Source organism: Scomber japonicus, chromosome 21, assembly GCF_027409825.1.
Source record: "Scomber japonicus isolate fScoJap1 chromosome 21, fScoJap1.pri, whole genome shotgun sequence".
In the NCBI taxonomy this organism is placed as follows: domain Eukaryota; kingdom Metazoa; phylum Chordata; class Actinopteri; order Scombriformes; family Scombridae; genus Scomber; species Scomber japonicus.
This window is the reverse complement of record NC_070598.1, coordinates 24048639-24069677: the sequence shown is the minus strand read 5'-3', so window position 1 is coordinate 24069677 and position 21039 is coordinate 24048639. Positions and strand designations below refer to the sequence as shown.

At 41.6% G+C, this 21039-nt stretch overlaps 1 protein-coding gene across 1 annotated transcript in view; it reads left to right on the top strand.

Moving 5' to 3' along the window:
- Nucleotides 1-12037: 12037 nt before the first annotated feature.
- tgfbr1b (transforming growth factor, beta receptor 1 b) overlaps nucleotides 12038-21039 on the top strand; it is a 63095-nt gene continuing 54093 nt past the window's right edge. The window contains exon 1 of the mRNA XM_053342239.1: nucleotides 12038-12109. Coding sequence (XP_053198214.1) covers nucleotides 12046-12109 — 64 coding nt within the window. The 5' untranslated portion in view covers nucleotides 12038-12045. The remainder of the gene's footprint in view (nucleotides 12110-21039) is intronic.

Sequence of the window (21039 nt, the reverse complement as noted above, 5' to 3'; positions counted from 1 at the left end):
CCCAGAAAACATGACTAAATTCAAAGCACATTCAGGTGGTGAATTTGGTCTCAGTTGGACTAGCTAGCTGTGATAAGCACCAGTTGGCTGTAGGTCTAATGATCTCATGAGGTTACAAACAATGGTATTTCAAACCTTAATTATTATTATAAGCAAGTATGCTTATAGACTGACTAGGATATGACTTAGTTAAGCATGGTGATTGACCAGAAGTGGCAGAAAACAAAGAGAAATTGATCACGGTTAAACATTACCTCCCAGGTGACGCTATGAGAAATTCCGTGGAGATGACGCTGATGACAACGCAATGCTCTCTCTATCATAGCTCCTGTAAGCTTTGCATAGTGAATTAAAACTGCGGTGTGGAACTTTTACATATAAATGAACATCCATTACAGTCAAGCCCAGACCAAATGAGTTCACACAATGTTGATTAAGCCTATCACCACCAGATAAGTCTCTCTGTGTGTCACAGTATAATCTGGTGTTGGGCTTGCCGGAATGGTCGCTATCCAATATCCAGTGATGCTTGAAACAATTTATCCACCGTTTTACATCTGCAACAGTAGCAACAGAGTTGGCTTCAGTGGAGCCTATGATGGGAGCATTGGTCAACAGTGTTTTTGTAATTAGTCTCACTGCCAGAAGGGGGAGACAAAAGTTCCACACTCCAGCTTTAGCAAATTTGTTTTTCACAGCATTTACAGGTCAGCAAAATGTTTTATTTAGCATCAGAATGTTGTCAGCCCTCTCCGAGGGTTACGAGCTTTGGGTAGTGACGGAAAGAATGAGATCACGGATACAAATGGCCGAAATGAGTTTCCTCTGGAGAGTGTTTGGACTCAGCCTTAGAGATAGGGTCAGGAGTTCAGACATCTGGTGGAAGCTAGAGCCGCTGCTCCTTCGCATCCAAAGGTGCCAGCTGAGGTGGTTTAGGCAACTGGTGAGGATGCCTCCTGGATGCCTCCTTTAGAGGTGTTCCAGGTAACTCCAACTGGGAGGAGACCCTGGGGCAGACCCAGAACATGCTGGAGGGATTACATATCTCTCCTGGCATGGATGGATGGATGGATGGATGGATGTTCAGAACACCTTCAATTTGAAAAATATTCTCAAATATTTACCTTGATTTCTATAGTAAGAAGAGTATAGACATGTCTATCATTGAGGTGATTGGAGCCTATGCCTCCTCTAGTCTCTGAAGGTAGGTAAGCCAACCAATGTCAGGACTTGTGTAGCAAGTAATGTAGCATTACAGGAAGTGGGAAGCACTTGGTTGGCTGGTCACTTCTTCAGGAACTCTGTGTTGATGTAGGAAATCAGTGACTTTGATACATTTACATAGCATATAATACAATGATAAATACACAACATTTGAAAGAATTAATGGACTGTACTTATATAGCACTTCTCTAGTCTTTTAACCATTCAAAGCTCTTTTACACTTCATGTCACATTTACACATTCATACACTGATGACCGGAGCTACCACACAGGGTACCAACCTGCTCATCAGTAGGGAGACTAACATTCACATACATTTATACACCGTTGGTGCAGCTATCAGGAGCAATTTAAGGTTAAGCATCTTGCCCAAGGACAGATTGACATGTGGACTGGATGAGCTGGGAATCAAACCACTGATCTTCCGATTGGTGGACGGCTGTTCTACCTCCTGGTCCACAGCCACCCACATTGTGACCAGTTTGCACAATATCACATATGATGTAATCACATCCTACCTATCCCTGGGTTTCTTCCTAAAGGGCAGGTTCACTATTTTTTAACCCAGGACTTATTTAAATATTGTCTATTTAAATATAAGCTGTTGACTACGAGTACAGGCCATTAATTCACTGATTACTTTAGTATTAAGAAACTTTGCACCTTGCTAAGTTGATGATGTGTCTTTTTTCAAAACCACAAGCTCTCAGTATCAGATGAAAGAAGGGAAGTCAACAGAACTGTCCAGAACATTTTAAATCCTAATTTATGTCAAAGAATACAAATTGATGTTTATATAGTGTATCATTGTATATCATGAGTTAAAGAGGTATACATGCACAGGTGTATTCTAGTAATTAGCCATATCCTGGTTTTGATTCAGGTATATATGTTTGCATGAAACATGAGTAAACCAGTGATTCAAACAGCTGTGTGAGAGAATGAACCATAGAGTCACAAAACAAGCAGCGGCCAGCAATTTGAGTTAATGATATGACAGCAAGCATCAGCATCAGGTGTTCAGTGCAGTGTGAGCTGTGGTTTTATTTAACCAAGTGTCAGAATACTAATTAACCCATATTATGTCAGACTCACTTAAGCATTCATAAGACCTAAAGCCATATGTGAACATATGTGAATATTCTTACTGCATGTCAGAGTCACAGCAGCTCTTTTTAGTTTGCATTTCTGCTCTTTCTCTGCTCACTGTTAAATACCTTTTACAGTACAGTGATGGCCTCTCATTTAAAAGCATGCATAATATAAATGGATATATCTTCCACTGTAGGCAGATAGATTACCCCCGCTGCACTCTCATCAGCAAGAAGAGGTGTCAAGCATAAAATGACATCTTTAGATTTAGAGGGAAAATGTCATATGGATAATATCAGGGTGCTTTTGGCCTTTTATCCCCACCCCACCACCCCCCTCCCTCCATCTACCGACTCTTTATTAATATTCATCTTTAAAATCAGCACACAGACTCCTCAGTGTGTCTTTTTTCACATCCCACAGGCCTTCAAAGGTTCTTAAAGCATGCACCTCTATTACTCATAAGAAGAAGTATGGAAGATGATTCCATATATCAATTACTCTTCAAAGCAAGGAACTGCCAAGCCAGCCTACAATGAACATGATCTGATAGGCTGATGGCCTTGCCAGGGAGTTAATACTGTGCCATAAAAAGGTGTTAAATGCTTGGCCTAGGGACTACTTTGGTACAGCACCGCCTGCTGCTTGGTACAATGTTGCACAACACTATTAGTTTGTATTAAACACTGCAGAGATTAGTGCACATGATGAGGTGTGTAGTTAAAGTCTTGTTAACAGCTGATAAAGGGCAGCAATAGGGCAAATAGCTAAGGGGCTCATCTCATAGAGAGTAGGATTGTTCACCACTCATTTTATGCCAATCTTATGTTCTGATATTTCTTGTGTTGTAGTGGAAAAACAGACTTTATCCTCTGGAGACCATGAATTAGAAATTCCAACGTTAGTTTTCCAAATCAGTGATTTCCAAAGTGCTGCAAGAAGTGCTGCTATTGTATATTTATGATAAAATACATGGCAGATAAGTTACACTCTCTTTGACTTCTCTTAACATCAGACAATTCTACGGCTCACATGTCTAAAGGCAATCTGGCCCAACAGTTTGGACTGACAGAACAATCAGCTGGGCGACTCCTGAGGCTAAGACCTGAAGGCCAGGGTCACATGACTGACGGCCGTGTAAAAAAGAAAAACACGGCAGCTTGATTGGCAGTTTTTACTGACATTTTCTTTTGGCTTTGAAGTGTTTTACAGAATTTTTCAAGGAAGGTTAGAGGCAAGCTGAAAAGAGATGCCTTCAGCTGTCACGTGACCCTGGACAGGCAGGTCCTTCATTCTCTCTAGTCTGCCCAATAAACTGACACAGAAATTCAATCTTACACACATTTTTATCAGCTCTCTGTGGCGCAGCCTGCATCTCCAGGGTCATTTAGTTGTTGCTGTGGCTGATGTAGTAGTGCAATTCTCTCATTCTAATAGAATGAAAAAATGTCCAAAAGCAAACTTATGACATGACACATTTTTTTCCAGCCACTGGAATGACATTTAATACCGTAACATATCCAGTATCCAAAGCATCTCTGCTAAGTCTCATTTTGGTGTCACTGCTGCAGAATTGAAGGATCCGTTTAGTTTTTTTTCAGAGCTTCCATTTTCCACCAACTATCATTAATTCATTCCTTCATGGAAGTGAGACTGTGTGTCCAATCACAGCACAGCATACTGTTTATTAATACACATAGTGATGATTGGGAACAACAAGTTAAGGAAGGTGTTAATTAAATTAGCATACAACTACTACTGAGCATTGCAAGTGAATTTAAACTAGGCGGGGGGGGGGGGGGGGGGGGGGGGGGGGGGGGGGTTAAAAGGACATACATGGGATGTTATGTCCAATCAGAACATACTGTACATACAGTATACAGTCAAGGCTGCATTAGTGCCTCAAGCTCATGTCTCCCAAACAGCTTTTCTTTCACTCCTATTGGATAACGCTGCTGTTGGGTGGAAAACTTGTAACTCCATACTAGGTTTCCAAAAGTGACCATAATTACCAGCATCAATAGTATGGGTCAAGCCTTGTGTTGTATTTCTGTAGCTCGACAAAAAAAAAAAAAAAATACAAAAAAGCATAAAGAGCACACACATTTTTTTTCTTCCTCTACTGAGGGTCCCTTTCTACTCAAGAGCCCCAAGGCATGTGCCCAGATTGTCTGTATGCTAGATCCAGCCTGGCATACAGTACCATTTGATATTACATGTTATGTACTGTAGACCATAATATGATATATAAATGAAGAATATAATAAAAGCATGATATGGTACATGCTTCTGGTGTGTGTGTGGGGTGGGGTGGGGTGGGGGGGGGGTGGCAGAGTCATGTATATAACATGATGAGAACAGCAAAGTATAACAAGAACAGAACCAGGATTGCTCCATATATTTATCTTTAACTTTGCAATTTTAAAAATGTGAATCATACTGTATGATGTGAGTAAATGTAGGGGGAAGGCGACATTTAATTTAGCATTGAAGATAAAGTCACATCACTCCTGAGCCATAATGTTCCACAACTCAATTTCCTGCTGAGCAGAAGAATACTTCTTTACAGCAGCGAGGAGGATTTATGTTGTTTGTTTTCTCACAGTGGTTGGATTGAGACAGCTTCAGAGGCTTTTGTAGCATCGGCTCTGAGTCTAAAATAAAAGCAGAGGACTGGTATGACTGGCAGAGCTCCATCCACAACACCTGATATGAGGGTGGAGTCCAGGAATGATCCCTGGACAGGGCACAGTCTGTTCCCTTTAGTTAAACACTGCCTGACAGCTACACTCTATTTGTGTGTGTGTGTGTGTGTGTGTGTGTGTGTGTGTGTGTGTGTGTGTGTGTGCGTGTGTGTGTGATTTACTGTCAGCTAATATTAACTGGATTTAAGGTTTCATCTGAGGACAATAACATCAAATTGAAGTTGAGTGTAATAGTAATAACAGTGTAATAATAAGTAACACTCACCCAGCCATAAACACACATGACATGATGTTGTAAAATAGCAGCTAGTGTTTTTATAATACAGACTGCAGTACAGAGACATAGAGGTGAGGATGATCTATTCATCTCACTGCAAAATCAGAATCTATTCCCATATAATGCATTTTCACTACTATGAATCACATGGATTAGGGCTTGAACAGCCTTGAGGCATTGATGATTTAACGTACTGAGACTGAGATCTATATTCCATAAAAGTTGCATCTACTTTTTGTGTTGAAACTTTCCTTTATTTCAAGATAAAGTAAATAAAGTGGCTTTTCTTATTCCAACTCCATCAAGAGAATACACTCCAACTGAGTGAACATCTTAATAAAAAATGGAAACAATTCTTTTATCCCAACAATATGTAACACAAAGAGTTTATTTTATTTCAATGTGTCAAATATTCAACGCAATCTCAATTATTTGTTTTGTTCAAATTAAAATTGTGCATCATGAAGAAAACAATGAATATAAGCATGAGATTAAACTCTGTTTTGTTCAAACTAGCACTTTGTACTAATAATGGAAGAAGCTTAATAAATGAGCATTTACTTAAAGTCTCCCTCCACTCAAAAATATGTTTTTCTTCAAGTTCCTTCAGTCGGATGTTTGAGCTTCTCTGTGCAGATGTATGTGTACAGTTTATTTTTACACTCCTCTGCTGAAGGTTAAAGTTTCTCTGAGCTCATTAGAAATCTGATTTTTAGGGGCGGGTCTATGAGGATGATTTGTGACATCACAACTAGTTTGGAAGCCAGTCCTGCTCCAATATTAGACTTAACAAGTGTGATGTGGAAACTTGGACGCAGGAACACTTCTTAAAAGAAATACATTTGCATATTCATAGCTGGAGCGGCTGGGTCCACTGATAGGAAGATGGGCGGCTCCATTCCTGACTCCTCCAGTCCACATGTTGATGTGTCCTTGTGCAGGATACTTAACTCTAACTTGCTCCTGATGGCTGCACCAATGGTGTGTGAATGTGACATGTAATGCAAAAGTGCTTTGAGTGGTCAAAACACCAGAAAAGTGCTCTATAATTATAGTCAATATAACATACAGTATATAACAATACACCCTGGGCTCTATCACTGAATGTTGAATGATTTAATATTGTATCATCTCACAGTAATTTTAATATTTAACAGGTGTGATAGATTCAATTGAAAACTCAGTGATCAAACTTTAAAGAGATTTTCTTCTAAATACATTAAATAGATCATAAATGTATTTCTAAAAAGATTGTAAAAAGCATTTCAACCATTTAGATTTGAATTGTGGAGCTAGGCTTCACAAACTGTGTTTCAAGATTTCTGTGTTCAGGATTTAGTGGGCGGGTCTGAAAATCACTGCTGCGTAGCATAAACCTGCCTCTGCTGCTGTAGAAGTATAAATACATTCAGCACACACTACTACTACTACAGTCTACAGTTAGCCAGTTAGCTGAGTTAGCCGCCGGGCTAGCAGCTGAGTTAGCAGCAGAAAGCTCTCAGAAGTAGCGTCCATGTTTCTGGTAGATGTGGTGACTTTGATTGACAGGTGAGGTGACACTTGGTAGGAGGCGGGGTTTCAGCGAACTCGGCGGCCACGCCCACAGCGTTTGGGAGCAGAGAAAGAGGCTGATTTTTACACAACTTTGAAGCCTCATTTCATATATTTGACGACTTTTTCAATCATTCAAATTTGGCAGGGTGGTTAACAACACACTTTTCTGTATGTCAAACTCAGAACACATATTTATTCTTACTTTACACGGACTTTAACCTCAATAAAACAAACCAGTTGACCTGTGACCACTGAAAGAAAAGTGAGTACACCTGTGACTACTAATTAGAACTAATTTCCTGAATAAGGTTATAAAAGAACCTCTGAATTCCTCATATTTTGGTCTGTGTATGATGCAGCATGGCTCCACATGATATGGAACTGTCTAAACAACTAATAAGAACAGCAGTAGGCTGCTAAACAGAAGCGAAAACACAGTAGCAGCAGTGATCGGGAGTTAGAGGAGGAATCTTACCTCTTAAAAACGATGTACACACAATTCACTGTTTATGTTCTCTCTGACTCGGCACAAGGATTATCTGTGGAAATTGGTGTTTGAATGTCTGCTCAGACAGTGTGAAGGACATTCCATTAAGTCACACTCTATGGACAGTGTCCAACAAGGAAACCATTACTCAGAAAACAGCACTAAACAGCAAGATTAAACTTTGCCAAACAACATGAAAAGAAACCTGATGAATAGTGGCGGCACATGCTTTAGTCAGAAGAAAGCAACAGAAATGAGTTTGGATCAGATGTGGTCAGTCATGTTTACAAAAAATCACAAAAGAGTTGAAAAAAGTGAAACGTGGCCAAGTATGTCCTCTGACCTGAATCTAATAGAACACCTTTAGAATATTGTATGAGGAAAGGTAGAGCAACACAACCTCTCAAGCAGAGAGCAGCTGAAGAAAAAGAAAAACAGAACATCTCTCCACAGATTGGATTCAGACTTATTATCTAAGCCCAGGAGGATCAGCTCTCTCATCTAAATAAAAGAATACAAAAAAGGAGTCTCTCTGATGAAGGGTGAGCTGACTTCTGTTGCAGCTGCTTCTTAATTATGGAGATTTAATTACAGTTGAATTAGTCAAACATTCGGCTTTTCAAATGAATTGACTTCATTGTTCTTGGGGTTTGTCTAAGAACAAATAAACAGGATTTGTAATTACTTCACTGTCATCCTACCAGCATAGTTAATATGTTAGTTATACTGACCAGGAGTGAACTCAGTTTGGTTATTGTATAATCTGGAATTATTAACATGGGAGAAGAAGTAGGAGAAACACCATTTCAAGGGTTTTTAAAGAGGTGTGTATATATATATATATATATATATATAATTTTATTTGAAAAGCACTTTTTTAAGCCAGGAGCAAAGTGCTTTAGGCAGCACAAAAGAAACAATCACAAATGTAAAAGAACAACAAAATACAGGCACAATGTTAGAAGAATAAAGGAAGTTCACAAATAAATCATCCAAACAGGTGAAAGCTATTAAAATACTAGCTGTCAGGTGAGAAGGCACTATAAGAATGTCTTAAAAGCAGAAACAGTGTCAGCAGATGGAACACTAACTGCAGGACTGCCAGTCCAGCAAGCACTCCATCAGCCTTTGACCCTAACCTGGACCCTGGAACAGCTAGCAGGCCTAACCCAGCACAGGCATTATTTCAATGAAACAAATGAAAGTTAATGAGGAGAAACAGCATATGAAGCATTGGTGCACTTCACTTGTTTATGCCAGCATTAATGCATTTATGAATCAACATTAGATCCCTTCGCCTTTGCTTTTAAACTTCTTCCACATCTTTGCATCATTTCAGCATATGAATTCATTTCACATTAAACATGTTTATGTTTCCGACCTGAGAGTGTAGTGAATCACACATGACAGCACGTTAAAGACTGATGGCAGCGCTAGGCTCGGTCCTGAGCAGGAACTGATCTAAGCAGCTTAAATGCACATGGAAAAAGGCGAGGCGCTTTACTAAATGTGTAGTGACATCTCATGAAAGTGGATCTGTTGAAGAGCTGCATATACGCTTCAAGAAAGTGACAAGCTAAGTAAGGAGCTTGCATTAAAAAAAAAGTATGTCAGCATGCTACCATCTTTACAATGATAATGAATTCATCTTATTCTAAAGTGTTCATGTGCAACATTAGTCTGTTTTTCTATATTTTTAGGGCATTTTTCACCATTTTGGGATAGCAACAGTTGAGAGATGACAGGAAACAAGGGGAAACAGAGAGGGATGGGGAATGGCATGCAAGATGCAACAAAGGTCCGCTGCCAAAAACCGAACCGCAGGCTACTGGAGCATGCCAAGCTAAATGTTATTTTATTTAGCACTGAACACAACGCACGGCTGAGGCTGATCGGAATGTTCAGCGGTTATGTGGATATATGGTTAGAAGCCAAAGTATCGGACAAATGAAAAGTTTGACCTGATGACGGTGCCAGAGGAGAAGTCAGAGGATCATCGAAGTTATTCCAATTCATCCTGAGGGAATCATGAATATCTGTGCCAAGTTTCATAGCAACCCATCCAATACTTGTTGATATGTTCCACTCAAACCCACAAATGGGATCACCAAAGTCATTAAGATTCATTCCTTGGAGACTCTGGATGTCTGTACCAAATTATGGGCCAATCCATTCAATAGATAGATTTTACTGAATAAGTGCCAGCTTCTACTTGTTGGTGGCTCTTTAAAAAAAAAGTTGTGGCATTACAAAGTCAATTTGGACATCTAACATGTCCCAGAGAAAAGGTTATGCTGTTATTAAATTCATCTGAGAAGCATGAATGTGCTCAACAAAGTCTGTAGAGATGTGCCTATTAGATTTAGAGGTATACTGTGTGTAGGACATTTTATATCTTTAAATGAAATGAGTTCATCGTCTGTGAAGAATGGCACAATGATTTTGTGGCCATCTCTTAAGTACAATATTTGATTTAATATAATAGATGACTAGGAATCATCTGGGGGTCATAAATATCAACAGCACATGTCATAGCAATCAGTGCAGGATTGACTGAAAACATAGTATTTGACAGACTAGTGGCCAACAGAGGAACTGCAGCTTCAGGGTTCAGCTGTGGTGGCTACTTGTCTCCTATCTACATGTCCTCTCTGTCCTCCTTAAGACCTGCATCATTACTCGCTTGGCTAGTCCTCAACCTCTCAGACAAGAGTCCACTTACAGAGCAGGGAGCAGGTTTACACTTGAGATGGAAGCTCTAATGAAACAGAGTGTAGGTCATCTGTGCTCTCTGCTGTCCTCCTCTATAATAGAGAGACCTTTAACCTTCCCACTCCAGACAGAACCAAAGAGGGGGTGAGCAGTTATTTACTTAGGGTGAATTTACCTCCCACTACTGAAACCCCAAGTATTGATTTTATTCTGGAAAAAAGAAAATAATCTAGTTCTGTCCTTTTCTTTTTTGCTTGCTTCCCTATATTTTTTTTTGCAAAATCATTCTGTGCTCAAAGGAAAATCCTCACTGACCTTTGCACTGCTAACTGTTGGTTGCTTGTAATTTTGTGATTAAAAATCTTTTTTTATAGAGCCCAACACACTGAAAGTCACTCTGGATGAGTGCGTCAGCTAAATGCCAAAATTGTAAATGCAAATGAGACAGGTACAAGCAATGAAACATGAACTGCATTTGATTACTGCTAAGAGCAGGCGGCGTCTTTGTGTGTGTGTGTGTGTGTGTGTGTGTGTGTGTGTGCGTGAGTGTGAGTGTGTGTGTGTGTGTGTGTGTGTGTGTGTGCGTGAGTGTGTGTGCGTGTCGGGAAGATGGCGTATCAGAGGTCCCTCTTCATTTAACAACATCTGCTCAAGTGCATATTATATTTTAAATAGCATCCTGTATACATATGTTGACAACCTACATCACATGATCCATCTATCTGCAGTGCATGTTGCTCCATTCCTTTGATCACCTCAGTTTTATTCTTGCTCTCTATCTTTTAGGGACAACTACAATAAATATGCATGAGAGTGTACCAGCCTGTGTGTGTGTGTGTGTGTGTGTGTGTGTGTGTGTGTGTGTGTGTGTGTGTGTGTGTGTGTGTGTGCGCGCATGCGTGTGTGTGCGTGCGCATGTGGGACTGTGCAGGGCTCAGTTGGACATCAAATAATAGGCCATCATCAATCTCTGTCACACTCTCCAGGGACTAGGAAGGGTGTGTGTGAGTGAATGTGTGCGTTGGGGGGGCGGGGGCTAGGTCAAGTGTGTGTGTGTGTGTGTGTGTGTGTGTGTCTTCTCAAGAGATGGAGTAAATGTGAATGAGACAAAGGGTTATAGGATTTAGAACAATGTACGAGAGGTGTGCTTGTGTGTGTGCATGCGCCTAAGCAGCCGGGATTGTGTAGGGCATCTGTCTTTGTGTGTGTGTGTGTGTGTGTGTGTGTGTGCGTGTGTGTGTGTGTGTGTGAAAGACTGACATATGGACGATGCACACAGTTCTAGCCACAGCATGTCATTGAGGATATCTTTTCTGTGTGTTTGCTGATGTTATTATTATGATATGTTGCCTCGGTCAGAGCCACTGTGACACGTTCTTTCTCTTTGACAAAATCACATGAGTGTCACCTTCCTCTCTGTCTGAGCTATTTTCTCCTCACAAAGATGTACTTTTCTGTGGAGCAATTCTATTTAAAGTGTGTGTGACAGCTGTATGGAGAAATCATACTTATCAAGTGTATTTATATTTTAGCTGTGCTGGAGTTTTCTTCATTTAGGCTGAAATGCAATGAATCTCTATTTTGCCATTTAATTGCAGACAAACAGCAAAAAAAAATATATATATATATATATATATTTATATATATATTTAAAGGTTGTTTCTTTATTATTAGTTTTGATACATAGGTGGTCAGTAAAGGATCACACTCAAACGTGTTAATATTAAAATTCATACCTGATAATGGACATTTAGCAAAGTAAGACAAATGAATACTTTGTCATTATAGTGAATAGCAACAGTGTTTGTTTACAGCAGTGGTAGAGTGGTTCCAGTGGGGCGGGGTGTGGCAGGTACCTCCGCCAATCAGCTTCGCCCTTTCTCCTAACTAGCGCTGGCTAGGCGGGACTTGCGGCTATACCAGCCAATCAGCGCCTACCTTCCTCAGCGCACGGAGAAGTTAGCAGTCGGCTGCCAGTCTGGTCCGTAGCCACGATGGATGCAATACCATGCTTTCTGCTCGTCCTCCTGTTCGGGACAAGGATACAAGAAAACACCGGTAAGTTCCTTTTTAATGGGCAGCTTGGAGTTGTGCTATGTGTTTCTTATGTGTTTCCCGAAAGTTACACTCATGGGTCCGGCCGGTTCCGTTAGAAAAGCTCTTTGTTCAAGACGCCCGAAGAAGCAGAGTGTGTGTAACTAAGATGGCGCAGGGTCGGCGGCCAGCCTGCTGTTGCCTGTCTGAGGAATGTTTATTGTCTAGGGGGGGAGAAAAAAAAAGAAGCAGGGAGCGAAAAGTCACAGTAGGATCAAAGCTAGCCTCCTCTCGGCCAGGTTCTGGCTACAGTTTTTGGATTTCTTGCTTCGCCAACAAAGAGCACAAAGAGTCCGTCCGGGAGGAGCACTGCTCAGTTTTTTTCGCAAATACAAAGTTGGCAGCATCACTGAGAGGATGTTTGCTTTTTGTCAAGCACTGGTTGTTCATTGACTCTGTGATTTGAGCATGTCCTCTCGCAGGCTTAGTTGCACATAGTTGAACTTTATGTTGTCTCAAGGCTCTTCAGTGTATCTGTAGGTGTAACATTGTTTCGCTTTGTGTTTGTAACTCACTAACTCCGTTCTCCTCCCAGGTGATGTGACAGTGACGTTCAGGCTTAGCAGTACCTTTTGGTTGATGTTTGAACTCAATTCCGGACTCTTTTTATCAAGCTATTTGTTGTTGTGCCTCCTGGAAGCCACATATAGTTTCTGTTCTCTCACTACGTTCTTGTCTAATGGTGTAATTAACAGTTTTTAAGTGTTGCCGGGAAGTTGAACTTGTTGTTTGACAGATAACACATCTACCGTGCGGCACCGTTAGCTGCTGATGTTTCACCACACCAGAGTTTGTACATTTTTCTCGTCTTTTTTTGTTTCGCTCTACTTAAATAACGGTTTGTGAAACCAGCCTGTTTGTTATGCTAGGTAATGACATTAGTCTCTAGAGCTCAAACTACACAGAAGCATTTTATTAGACGCTACGGTTTAGCATGTTGCCGTCAAACGATGAGAAACAATCCCATCATCAGGCTGCTCCACTTCAGCAGTAACGTTACACAGCGCATCCCGGTGACGCCAAACTCCGTTCAAATATGTGCTGATTTAACGATGCACTGAGCACGGCGTCCAAATTCCTAAGCAGCGCATTATTTCACAAATAAAACTCGATGTTGGTCATTTGCATTGTAGCGATGGTATGATTTCAGAAGAAGAAGAAGAGGAGGAGGAAGACTACGGTTGTTGTAATATTGAAGGAAGACCGACTTGCAGTCTTTTTCCATTCATGCTGGACGGGCTCACAAAGACGTGTCCTCAAGTCATGTGGAACGGGCTGTTTACGGTTTTCAGCGATAAGCACTATCGAATTAACCTGCCACATTTGTGAATTGGATTTCCAACCTGCTCATTAGAGAATGCCACAGATGCACAGCCGCTGCTGCTGTTACCGTGTGTTTAACACCACCCTCTCTTTATGCTCTTATTTCTATTTCAATTTTGCAATGGAAGTGTGCACCTCTTTTTCTTCTTTGTTTCAGTATCCAGCGTGTGGTAGCAGGAGGAGAAGGCCTTTTCTAATAGGAATATTGTGTTGTTTCCTATTGAGTGGCACTCTCGCATTTCCTTTGTGTGACATTCCTTTGTGTAGAGAGGGAGAGAGAGAGAGAGAGAGAGAGAGGGAGGCTCATCATGAGTGGAGGAGCATGCTTTTCAAACAGCATACATAAAGATCTCATCAGAAACCCTCTATGCCAAAAGCGCGGTTGTGTCCTCATATACCCCATCGCTGCCTCAGATGCAGGGCTGCTTATTAAATTGATATGTTGGCTGAGGGACACACAAGAGGAGAAGGGAATTCCACTTTCTTTGTCTGGCAATAGGATTGTCATGGCGTGGGTCCACGGCCGGAGAAGCTGCATCATTTCCATCAGAAAAGAATGGAATATCTTTTTGATGCAGATAATCTAACTAGCAGATTAGGAGGAGGGGGGAAAAAGATCAGTCCGCCCGTGCACAATTCAGTGGGAGGGAAATGGATTTCTAGTTTTTAAAAAAAAAATTTATTACATACACAAAAGTGCAAATGTGATACATTTTGTAAAATGATAATAATAATAATAATTATTATTATAATAATAATAATAATAATAGAGCATCTTTACTGACATCCTCGTGGCACGCTGCTGTTGAGCATCCAGCACCACACCCCTGCGGTTCACAGAGGCACACAGGATTGGCGCTCGCCCACTAAAAACATCCACACACTCTCAAACACACTCACACATCCGAACGCTGGCAACGGGGCTAAATTAGGTGGTGTCACTATCGTTCTCCTCATTCGACCAGCCTCAGTCATCCTCCCGCCCTTTAACAGGCTCCGTCCTCGTGCTCTGTCGCTGGCTTCTCCCTCAGCGCTCCCACCCTTCACTTTCATTTGTCCCAGGCTCCGGCTTCTCCCCCAGCCCCATTAGGCATAGTAAGTAAATGGGCTGCGTTTAGCCGGAGTGGGCTGGTATATGGAGTGTCGTGTCAGCACTCTTGAGTTAAACGCAAGGTGCTGTCAAAGGGAGACTTCAAATCAATGGGTGCTGTCCCTCACATCTGAGGATGGAGCTGATCAGCTCAGGATGTTGTCTCAGCTCCTCTCTCCTCCAGCCTCGCTGCTGGTCATGAAATCCTACAAACATCTTGGGATTTCTCCTAGAGCACGTCCCACTTTCATACAATGTACCACTAATGCGAAGAATACACTGTGCACTAAGGAGGTGGTTACAGTGTTTTGGCAGTTTGAATGAACAGGAAATGGCACAATTTGTGTGCAGGCAAACTGCGTCATTAGAACACCTTTCCTGTTTCTCAAGGATTTTTAATCAAATGTAGTGCAGAGGTCTTCACTGAGTGTGTTTACAGGCTCACTAGTATTCCAGTGATTGCTTGTTTATGGAGTAACTCTGTTATGTGGTTTGGATGTATATCCTGCTTAGAGAACCCTGGCTAACCCCTAACACCATTTATTTTTTAAGGATATATGCTAGGAAGGCTTCTTCAATAGGATTCAGCATACGGAGGCAGGCAAACACAAATATCAATATAACACAATAGCAGTGGGTCTGTCAGCTGGAGACCCTGACGGTGTTCATCCTCAGCTGTAGTTCAGTCAGAAATGACTTTCTGAGATGTTCAGGGATTAATAATACTGTTGTTCTGTTGCTCCCTGTGAACATTATATGTCAAACTGGTATGCTACCATGCAGGTGAATGTGTTTTGTGTGTGGAATAATGTCCAACAGCAACCCATTCAAAAATCAAGCAATGTCTGGTTTGCTACCACATAGTCCTTTACATAGTCCACATAATAGTCCCCTACACTGTCCACTACACTGTCCAACATGCTGTGTTGTTGAGGTGAGACAGACTGAGCACTGATATATTTTCTTCAGCTCAGAGTTGATATAAGTAGTTTAATGCTGCAGTGTGTGTTTGTTGTGTAGTGTTTTTTGTTAGTGCTGATCGCTGCTCCTCTTTGCTCACATCAGTCTGAGTGATGCAATAGAAAGTATTCACAATATGCTTGACTTTCATCTCGCTAATGTGATTTAGTAATTAAATCAAAACATGCGTGTGGCTGCTTCCTTTTTTGGGGATAAATTACAAGATAGCTGTCTGGGTGTTGCACTGTAGCAACACCCAGGCCTGTGATTTTGCCCTTTTCATTCTGTCAAAATCACAGGCTTGAATTCTCAACAAATGCACTGGAGCTAATACAAAGCAAGGCAGAGAGAAAACCCTGAAGACTGACAGTGGATCCAGACTTGATCTTTGTGAAACAGCATAATGATCACCACACACTCACACAATGGGACCATGTGGAATTTAAACTTGCACACTCTCAGAAATGGTCACAGTTTGGAGCCATGTACTCAGAACAGGGTTAGATATTGAAGTTTTTATAAATGTGTATTTCTGTAACTGTTGCTGCTGTGATGTAAGCTTACATATACTGACTGTCACACTCACAGAGCTGTATTCATGACCTGTGAGGCGAAAACACTCATACAGCTGTGTGTGTGTGTGTGTGTGTGTGTGAGTGTGTGGACTTCTGACATGTTTCCTTCATGGTGCACATGTTGCAGTTGTGCACACTGAGCTTTACACCAGTCAGCTTGGTTGAAGCTGCTACAGAATCCAATTGGTTAGGCTGTCCAGTCAATCAGAAGCAGTTGGTGATTTGTTAATTTTTAACAGGGGGTGTTGGCCCCATAGGTTCCCCCCTTATTCCCTGACACCAGCAACCAACACACCCATGTACAGCTCCTAAAGGACGTTGTTGCAGGACGCCTTAACCATAACTGCCATTTCTAATTCTACAATTCCATTTAATCAGGTATCTGCAGAGGGGGGCTAGCACCACCCCTCAAATCTCTTACTGATCCTAAGGCAGTTAGCCACTTAACCACACACAACATGCTAAAACAACCTCTATATGAATAAGTTATTACAATAGATTTTATAGACATTATAGTTATAGTTCAGTTATTATATAACTGAAAGTTCTGACTTGGACTAAAGTTTGAAGGCAGACATCAGAATGTACAAGTGGACCTTTTTCAATGACATAATGATCCAGAGTTGCGGGGGGGGGGGGGGGGGTCACTGCTTGGAAAGTGGAATGAATGCAGTGGAGTTCCATTGAAAATTGAAATGCTCCAGAGATGTCAGTGAGCAGATTGATATCAGTTGCTGCATAGTGTAGTTGAGTGTTTACTCTTTAAAAAACGAGTGCAGCGAGTGAGGAAGTCAGGCTACATTCATGTGAGTTTTCATCATGGTCACAGTGGAACTCTGCTTACTTTTATTCTGTAGGCTGTAACTCACATAATGCTGCTGTTTCTCATCTTGATACTGTACAAAAATCCACTGAGTCTGCTGAGAGTTGATATTTTGTGCATACTTTCATCTTCACTATGCTCTTGCCCCCCCCCCCCCTTCTCCGCAGCTGCTTGGGGCCGTTTTTTGTTGTTGGTTTTTTTCTTGTTATTGCGTGTGTTGTGCGTCGTGTATGAAGCGCTTGTGTAGCATTGTTTTTGTGTGCGGGCCGCTGTCAGTACTAGCAGAGCAGGAGGAGGAATGCCAGGCATGCAGGGTGACCCCGGACGCCCGTTGTCCCGGCCCAAGGAAGCACGACTAATTTGAGAGGTTGTAGCGGTGCCAGCGGCCCCGTCCGATTCAAAGGCACCAATGCGTTAATGAACGGCCCCCCACCCTGCTCTCCTTCATGTAGATTTGGGGGGGGGGGGTCACAAGCTCTACTGCTGATTGTATGTTTATGAGAGGAGAGAGGGTTATGCTTGTTCATGTCAGTCGGCCAATAGAATTAGAATGACTTGCAGATCCAAGTATTAGTAGTTGATCTCTGATTGCTTGTTTTTTTACTTACTGTTTATAATAAGTACATTTGAAGAGATAAAGAAATGTATGTATACTATCATTGCTGTGAGCATTGAATGCATACTCTAATCCAAAGTAGAAGCAATTACCACCCTCCTGTTGTCCTCAGGTCAAGGAAGGAAGGAGGGAGGGAGGAAAGGAGGATAGATGGAAGGAAGGAAGGAAAGGAGTGAGGAGGGAGTGAGGAAGGAAGGAAAATAGGAGGGGAAGGAAGGAAGCAAGGAAGGATGGGTGGAAGGAAGTGAGGAAAGCAGTATGGAAGGAGGAGAGAGCAAAGAAAGAGGGAAGGAGGGGAAGAACAAAGGAAAAATTAAAGAAAGAGGGAGGAAATAAGGAACAGTCAAAAGAGATGGGGTCAATTTGAGCCGGGAGGACGACAGGAAGGTTAAACACAGAGGTGAAGCAGCAGCGCTACTTGGCTGTGACCCTCAACCCAAACAGCCCCCACCATGTTATACTACCATGAATTTGTTAGGATACATTTTAATCAGTATGTGCAGTGAAATGTGGGGGTGGCATGCCAGACAATATGCTAAAAGGTTAGCTAATAATAATAATAATAATAATAATAATATAGCCACAGGCGGCAATTTGCAGGTTCAAACCTTTCTGCACTCAGCAGAAGGAATGGGCTCAGTCGGCTGTTATTAAAGCAGCGAGCAGCAATGAGTGGGTTTCAGGTGTGGAGCGAGCTGAAGCACACAACTAACCCTAACCTCTACCACGTGCCCCCTCCCCACCCACTCTTCATCAGATGTGATTGCAACTCAGTGTATATGTGGAGGATGTAGAGCAGCATGTCTCCAGAGAGTTTAATGAAGGTTGCTCAAATGCATCTAGAGTAATGAGCACATATGTGATAGGCCACGCCCACTCACACCAATCAGATGTCACTTCAGACTTCTCTGTGAAATCTTACCCACTGGGTTTCACATGCACTTTTGTGGCATTTGTGGTGCTCCGTATGAGTCAGGCTCAATACGCTGTACACTTATTGTCAATGATGGGCTCATGCTTTGTTGAACAAACAGTAAATGGATTATGACACATTTCCTACTAAACTGCACCCCTTGTGAAGATATTTTGCTGAATGTTTTTGGACCAAACCTGTATACCAGAAAGTAGATGTAACGTTGAAGTGAACACAACAAATGAATGGATGTGTTTGGTGACATTTGAAGCTCCCAGTTATTTCATATTGCATCGCTTCATGTGTTGGTGTTTAAAAGGGACCAACACACACATTATGAAACTGTTCACATGGGAGTTGTTTGGATGTGGAGCTGGAAGCATGTTGAAGTGGTAGGATTGGGGGGTTGGGGGGGGGGCAGGCACTGGAGCAGCCAATCAGAAAGTCAGCCGGTTCAGTCTGAGCTGTGAGTCAGCTGCTTCTAACAGCACTACCCTCCCTGGCCTCCATTAACTTCCTCTGCTGCTCTCCGCTGCTGCCTCTTCCACTATCCCTGTTTCTGTCTGTGTGTGTGTGTGTGTTTTTATTTTCTGATAATTGCCACATTGTGTGGACAACAGTCTGTTTACACACTGATGCGGTGAGGACCAAAAAAAATTAAAGGGAATGGGAAGTGACTGTTTTTAGTATTGGCACACATGTTTACGTGTGTGTGTGTGTGTGTGTGTGTGTGTGTGTGTGAAGCTCAGTTGTGCCCCCCTTTAGTTTCCTATTGATAATACACTGACTCCTCTACACACACACACACACACACACACACACACACACACACACACACACCTACCTATTTCTCAGTATGTGCAGTGAAGCGTTGGGGTGGCACCCTCTATATAATGTGTTTAAAGACTTAATGTGTAACAGTTGTAATAATTACAACAGAGTCTGCACATGTTTCAGCTAGTAAGAAGCCAGCTTGTATTCGCTCACTAGTCCTGACGGCAAGTCCTGAACCAGGAGCAGCATCCTGGGCATCCCCTCCAGAGCAGCATGGGCAGATCCATCAGACTGTTATCAGAGGTTCAGAAGTGACTGTACCATGAGCATAGGGATGATATTGTTAGCCAGTGGACTCACTCATGATGTCACAGCTGGAGCATCACTTAGCATATCCTGTAGTGTCAACGCTGATAGGACAGTTCCAAAGCCCGACCTCATCACAAACTTCCTGTATCATGACGTGTTTGTTTCACATATGTGTTTGTTATTTCAGTTCAGTGTGTGTGGTTTAAATATCTCTGGTGGCAGACAGGAAGTCGATGTCTGTATTTCTCCTTGACGTAAACAGTCAGTCCTGTCATGTTTACTGTGTCTTCATCACTGTTGGCTCCAGCTGACTTTTCCCACTGAGGGAGCAAGTGTGTTTATTTCCACTGAAGTCTCCTGGTCTTCTGACAGTTTAGACTCATAGCCAGCTGTACAAGATGAGTGGAAAGGTGATATGCTGTCTGCAGGCCTCAAAGTGTAAGAAGAGGCTTTAGATGATATTTAAAGTCTTAAAGTTCATTCATAAAGGTCTTATCTGTTTCTTCTAATCTTCCACAGAGAATAATTATTTTCTGGATTTTTAGCTGAACCTCTGAGCTCAAATGTGTTAGTGTTTTCTTAATTGGATAATCTATTCTTCCATTCTTTTTCTGCTGCTTATCCACGTCCATGTCATGATTCATGAGCAATTAGTTATAATTAGTAATATTATTGGGAATGATTGTAATATTCTAGCCAGACATAATGGCAGAAATGTGAAATGAATTAACATAAATTGACTTTTATTACATATTCACATATCAAATTATTCTGTGCCTTATTGTCCCTAATAGGTTTTAGTGATATCTGTCATACGTTGACCTAGTGCTGTGCGATATTACAATATATATCGGAGTGCGATATAAAAACTTCTAACTCTCTATCGTTTATATCGTAATTTTAATGTGTGAGGACCCGGGTTAGCTCTGTTGCTACACTAACATTAATGTTAGCGGCTAACACCGACGTTAACATTACTACGGTTGTGGTTTAGGTACACAGTGTAAAGTACAACTCAACGTCGGAATGACCGTTGGATAATCCAAATGTATCATGTGAGTTCATGTTGTATGAACAATGAATGAAGGCTAATGTAACTGTAGCAACGCTACTACTTTGCGGTAGCATTTTTACATCACCCGTAAAGACTGGTTTACAGCACTGCTAGGGGAGCATAGATGTAAACAACATGGCAGAGGCAGAGAACACAGTGGAAACACAACCCAAAGAGGAATTGGTGCCGAAAATACTATATGGGGACATATATTGTTATCAGGATTTAAAATTTTGTCCATATCGCACAGCACTACTTTGACCATGAAATAGATATTAAATCATAGTCTGTGTTGTATTAGAACTGTTTTTAAAAAGTGTTAAATGTAGTTTGGTAGAAGCTGTAGAAACCTTGGCGGCATCCTTGTATCCAAAAAATGTCAAAGTCGAAAACAAAAAACCCACCTGAAATAAAAGTGAAGGAGTCTGAATAACCTCCAACTGCCCGTCCACTTCCA